Source organism: Loxodonta africana, chromosome 21 (assembly GCF_030014295.1).
Source record: "Loxodonta africana isolate mLoxAfr1 chromosome 21, mLoxAfr1.hap2, whole genome shotgun sequence".
NCBI lineage: Eukaryota > Metazoa > Chordata > Mammalia > Proboscidea > Elephantidae > Loxodonta > Loxodonta africana.
In genome coordinates, this window is record NC_087362.1 from 2,428,023 (window position 1) to 2,434,022 (window position 6,000).

General features: G+C 53.6%; 1 protein-coding gene across 2 annotated transcripts in view; it reads right to left on the reverse strand.

The window, feature by feature from the left end:
- Nucleotides 1–2,833, reverse strand: part of WWC2 (WW and C2 domain containing 2) — a 317,713-nt gene extending 314,880 nt beyond the window's left edge. Inside the window, exon 1 of one of the 2 annotated variants that reach the window (XM_064273548.1) lies at nucleotides 2,685–2,833. In XM_064273548.1, the coding sequence (XP_064129618.1) occupies nucleotides 2,685–2,815 (131 nt within the window). In that variant the 5' untranslated portion in view covers nucleotides 2,816–2,833. The remainder of the gene's footprint in view (nucleotides 1–2,684) is intronic. The other variant, XM_064273549.1, reaches the window with a different exon arrangement.
- Nucleotides 2,834–6,000: the final 3,167 nt, after the last annotated feature.

A 6,000-nucleotide genomic window follows, 5' to 3' on the forward strand; every position in this document is an offset into this window, starting at 1 on the left:
CACTTTTGAATGAAATGATGTTCCTGTAACATCCCGAAGCCACCCTCCCAAAATCAGCCTAATTATCCATACAACAGAAATAGTTGACAACTTGATAAACTATCAAAAACATAAAATTCTTTTACGTTTTAACAGGTAACATAACATACATGACTGGGTAAATCATCACAACCATTTTAATTAAATGGCTTTAAAAGTTCAAAAGCACTGCAGACCCTCAGTATATTAAGTCAGTCTTTTTTTTTTTTCAGGATTTGTACTTTGATCCTGCAGGGGAATCCACACTCCGATTGGCCTGTGTAACATCTCTCTTTCCATATGTTCCACAACAGTGTATAACAAAATTGATACGCGTTAGTAACACCCTCTCCCATCTATTACACCAGTAAGCAAGATTTACAGTCACTTAATTGCACTAAGAAAACCCTGGTGGCATAGTGGTTAAGTGCTACAGCTGCTAACCAAAAGGCTGGCAGTTCAAATCCACCAGGCGCTCCTCGGAAACCCTATGGGGCAGTTCTACTCTGTCCTATAGGGTCACTACGAGTTGGAATCAACTCAACAGCAATGGGTTTTGTTTTTGGTTTTTTAATTGTAGTAAAAGAAAACACAGTCAAATTTAAACTATGTCATGGTGATTCTGATCTCCTAGAATATATTTTGAAAGCTCCAATACTCAAACCCGAAAATATGTCTAACCAGTCAAATTTGTATCTACTAACACCTCAAGACCCAAGCACTTCAAGGAAAACTGGGAGAATAGCAAGCCATCTTAGCCAAAACTGTTTGGCCCCATCAAATGCATCAATTACCCAGTCTCCTGAAAACAGAGTTCATAACAATGGCTAATCCATTAATAGTTTAAAATAAAAGACACACTTAACTTGTTTAAGGAATAGTGATATGGATAAGCCAAGTCTTATTATTTTACTTTCTATTTGCTATATCCAGGCATTACACACTCTTGTAATCCTTTTTGGTAAACACAAATGAGAAAATAAAATGAAACTTGTAAATTGAAGCAGATGAGAACCTAATATGCCTAAATATTTCAACAATTTATTGCAATTTCAGTAACCTGAAGCTCCAAGTATCAGAAGGCAGCTGAATCACCTCACAACGGTAAAAGTCAAATATTTATACAGGTGCCTCAGAAGCCACTCTTGGGTGCCCACCACCAGTGCTGACATTTACTATCTGTTAAGTAGTTTGGAAGTGCAATGGCATAAGTCAGATAACTGGCTTGGAGCGTGAAGTTTACGACAACTGTTAATATGTCTGGAGAGACTGTGAAGGTGTGACGCTCGTCATAACTTTCAGCAGGCAGCCAGGCTGTGGCAACACGGAGCATCAGCACAGGTGCCTTTTCTCATTTCAGGAAGGAAACCTAAACCGATACCTTCATGGATAATTTAACAGGGATCGTTCCATAAATTTATAATGTCATTTACATCCTTCTTATAATTGCTTTTTAATAGCTTTCAAAATCAATATTCTTAGAGCAAAAACAACTGAGAATATAAAATAGGAAATTATGTTAGCCTCAAACTGAGAAAAGGAGGGGTGTTTATAATAGAAGCAGCTAAAAAGCTTATATACCCACAAAGCCACATTCCCATAAAGAGCTGGAAAAAAGTTTCATAAATGATAAAAGTCGCAATGTCGGAGTTATTCCTAATGATACATGATTTAAACTTACAATTAGGAATACCTCCTTAGTGGATTAATTATAAGAAAGTCTCCTTTTGAGGTTAAAAAGAAAGGTGGGATGGAGGACCAACATTTGTGAACTTTAACTCCTGAACTGCTTGGAGGGTGATTTTGTTTTGCCTCTCCACCTCCCGACGGGATAAAAAGTGTGTGTTGTGAACTGAAAGACATCATGCTACGACTCAAGCTGGGGGTTTCTTATCACCCAAGGTTCAGTCCTAATGTTCACTTAAAACAGAACCTGGGAGTCAGTTCAAGTGTTCAGGTAGAGACTAAACACCCCAAAGCAAGCGTTTCTAAAATCTGAGGGGCAGAGCCAGTTACTCCCACTCCCCGAACCCCTGACAGGAACTGCGCTGGGGCCCTGCTTCACGTCCGGGGGCACCAGCGGCCCCTACCGCCTGACCTGTGGCGCGCCCGGACGAGAAGGTGTCCAAGGCCTGGAAGCCAAGGACGGCCAGAGAGATGCCACAGGTGGCCCAGACGGCTGGTTCCCCACCCTGCCCTCAGGTCCTGCTCTGAGAGGCTCCGAGCCCGCCCCGCCTCCCAGGGGCCGAAGGTGCTCTCCAGCCTCCAAGCGCCCAACTTCAGGGGCACGCGAGCTCAGGTGGCCCCTGTGGGTCCGTTAACTGGACATGGAGCGTCAGCTTAGGGGCGCCAACTCCACCCTCCCCCCGGAGCCGGGAGTGTCTAAAGGTCCCGGGGCGGGGGGGGGCCATTGAGAATGGGGTGCGCCAAGGGGCCCTGGAAGTGGCGGCTCTAACCGGCCCTCCAGGGCGCCTGGCTGGCTGGCACGGCCCCGGCTCGGGCAGACGGTCCCGCACCTCCTCCCCAGAACCCCGGGCACCCCCGGGGCCGGAGCCGCCCCGCGCCCCCCGCCGGCCGCCGCGGCCGGGTCTCCGGGACAACAGCTGCCGCCGCGCTCCCGAAGCGGGTCCCGCGCCCACCGCCGCCCGTCCGGCCCGGCCGCCCACCTGTCCCGGGGGTCGATCCAGCTGGTCCTCCTGGTGTTGTGGTCGATGTAGAAGACCTTGCCGTCGTAGTCCCTGGCCTCCTCCCAGCCCCGGGGTAGCGGCAGCTGCCCGCTCCCGGCCCTCCTAGGCATGGTCGGCGGCCTCGCCGGCGAGCGGCGCCTCCATAGGGACCGGGCCCAGGGCGCGGCGGGAAGGCGGCTGCGGCGCCGGCGAGGGGCTGCGGCTGGGGCGCGGCGGCCACGCCAGGGGCGGCTCGGGAAGCCTGCGCTCGGCCGCGCCGGTCAGTCCACCATGGCTGCGCCGGAGCCGTCGCGCCGAGCCGCCTCCGCCTCCCCTCCCGGCCTGTGCCGCCGAGGGTCGCCGCCCGGGCTGCCGACAGCCGCCGCCTGGGCCGGGATCCGGGAAGCGCGGCCAGCGCGCAGCGGCCACGGCCTCCTCATTTGCATGCGATTAGCATGCGCCGGCCCGCCCCCGCCCCGCCCCGCGCTCCTCGGCATGCACATTCCTCGTCGCCACATTCCTGGGCTTAACCGTGTCGCCGCCGGGGCCGGCTGCGCGGGGGAGAGTCGTGGAAGGCGCCGCCGGCGCCCTGCTCTCGGCCCGAAACGTCTCCCTACGGCCGGACGCCTCGGGCTGTTGAAGTTTCGGGACGGGAAGGATTGCGAAAGGGGAGTCTCTGCAGCCTCCCCAACTTCTTCCCGTCTTCTAGGGAAACCACAAGACTTTCGGGAGGAAAAGGGTGGGGGAAGTCTCCTCGGGAGGAAAAGTCCTAGCAAACACCGAGGGACAAAGGCGCCCCCATGCCGCGCCCTGCGCCCCGCGCCCCTGGGGACCCGAGTGGCGTTCCGGGGCGGTGGGAAAGCGTGAAAAGCACCGAAAGCGCTGGGAGCGCGTCCGTAGCGTGTCCGGGGCGGTGTCGCTCCCAGGGACTTTTCAGGGCGCTTGGCCCCGGGTGACCTCAGCTGAGAGGCCTCGGGGCTGGCGGCGGAAGGCCAGGGCGTGTCCCCCGGTCCGAGAGCGCCGGCAGTCGCCCAGCCCAGTGGCCCTCGGGGGACTCGGCCTGACCCTGAAAAGCGACCGGACCACCCGCGGCTGCAGCCCTCCAGACGCGGGCCTGGGGCGCACCGTCACTGGAGCCTCCCCACCGTGTCCGTGCGCCCCACCCCGCGGCCCTGGCCAGCCACCAGCCCCCCTCTGCCTTTTTACTCCGCTGCAGGGTGTTAAGACCGTTGGGTGTGGACGCGTCCTGTATCCAGTCCCTTCCGTCCAGCTGCCTGCCCCGGGAAGCCCCATGAGCCCCCGCTATGGCCTAGAAGGGGTCGGCGACCACGAGGAGGGAGGCTGCTCCGAGGCCAGGCTTTCCCAGGCCTGGACCTGTCCAGGTGGGAACGTGGAACTTTCCGCATTCAACGGGCATTTATTCGGCAGCTACTAAGTGTTGGTGGGCACTGAGGAGGGCTGGATGTGGGCTCTGGGTAGGACAGTGCCTTTCCTCCAACCCTGTCTACACCACCGGCTCTCACTCCGGGTCACTAAGCAGCTTCGTTTAGAATACAAACTCTCCAGGAAGACCCTGGGGATCGGTCATACGCCTCCTTGAAAGTAATCCTGCCTGCTATTGCGTAGTAACGCGCGGGACACAGCCCTGGAGAGGGGCTTTCAGAGCGTTTCGAACAACCTCCGTCTCCCCTGCGGGATTCGCCGACCCGCAGGGGAGTCAAGTGAATTGAGATTCACTACAGTGCAGAGCTGACAGCTGGTGTAACCACGGTCCCGGCGGATGGGGACGGCCGCAGGATTCCGGAACCACTGGGACACCTTCGGTCAATCTCAAAAATGGAGGAGGGGGTCCTGGAGAGAAAGGGCAGAAGGCCAGGCGTCGAACAGACTGACGCAAGGTATGGGACAGTACTTCTCAGGGGAGGGTCTTAGGGGAAGAAGGAGCAGTCGTTTTTTGCACTTGGGGGCGGGGGGGGGGGGATAGTACTAAACTACCAGAAACTCAGAGCACAGAGCACCTGGAAAAGAGGAACCAGAGTGAACAGGAGCTGGGGAAGGAGTCGCCCAAGAGGAATGTGAATGTGCTCATTTCGACTTCCTAGGGCTTCCGTTGCTACACCCAAACGGAACCCTAGGACGCCCAACCTGCAGCTCAGGACAGCAGATTGCATCATCTTTCTCAGCCGAGGGTCGACTGAAGCCCAAATCAAATCTAATTGTATTCATCTATAGCAAGGGGGTAATCTTCACGTTTAGGTCCTATCTGCAACGAGTCGTGGGACAGGTGCGGGACCGGCGATGTTTTGTTCAGGTGTGCAGGAGTCAAGTTGGAATCAAGGAAAACTAAGAACCGCAATGAGCCCTGTACTAGCCACCGATGATTCTGTTCTCTGGCCCTCAGTTTGTTTTTGTTTTTGTTTTTTGCCTGGCTTTGTATTTTCTCCGGTGCCAATAATCTGTGAGGGTGAGCCTGCATAAACAAAGCCCCCACGATCAGCGTCCAAATCCTGGGTAGCAGGACAATCACTAGTGTGGGAAATGAGAGCTGTCGTTAGCTGCTGTCCAGTCAGCCCCTAGTCCTGGGAGCTCCATGCGTTATACAGAGTGCAACTGTTCGGTAGAATTTTCTTGGCTGTAATCTTTATGAAAGCAGCTCACCAGGCTTTTCTTCTGGGGAGCTGCTAGGCAGGTTCAAACCACAAACCTCTCCGTTAGCAGCCAGCTGCAAACTGCCGACATCACCCAGGCTTCTAGAAATGAAAATCCTATCGTGTGTCCAGTCGATTCCGACTCATGGCAACCCTATAAGACAGAGTAGAACTGCCCCATAGGGTTTCCAAGGCTGTAATCTTTAGGGAAGCAGACAGCCATGTAATTCTTCCACGGAAGGGCAGCAGACCACCAACCTTTCAGTTAGTACCCGAGTACTTTTAACCACTGCACCACCAGGGCTGTTTTGAAAAGGGGTAGATGGCAAAAATTATTTCAGGACATAATTTAGTTATTTCTAATGGTTAAGTGCTTGGCTACTAACTGAAAGGCTAGAGGTTTGAATCCATGCAGGGACACCTTGGAAGAAAAACCTGGCAATCTACTTCGGAGAGATCACAGACACTGAAAACCTTATGGAGCAAAATTCTGCTCTGAAATACAGTGGGTAGCCATGAGTTGGAATCAACTCCATGGCAACTGCTTTGTTTTTTAACAAAATTTAAAATACACATACCTTTAATATAGCAATTCCCAGGCTATGATTTTTCCAATGGATATTAAAGTTCCTCAAGATATGCATGGATGTTCATTGCAGCATGTGTTT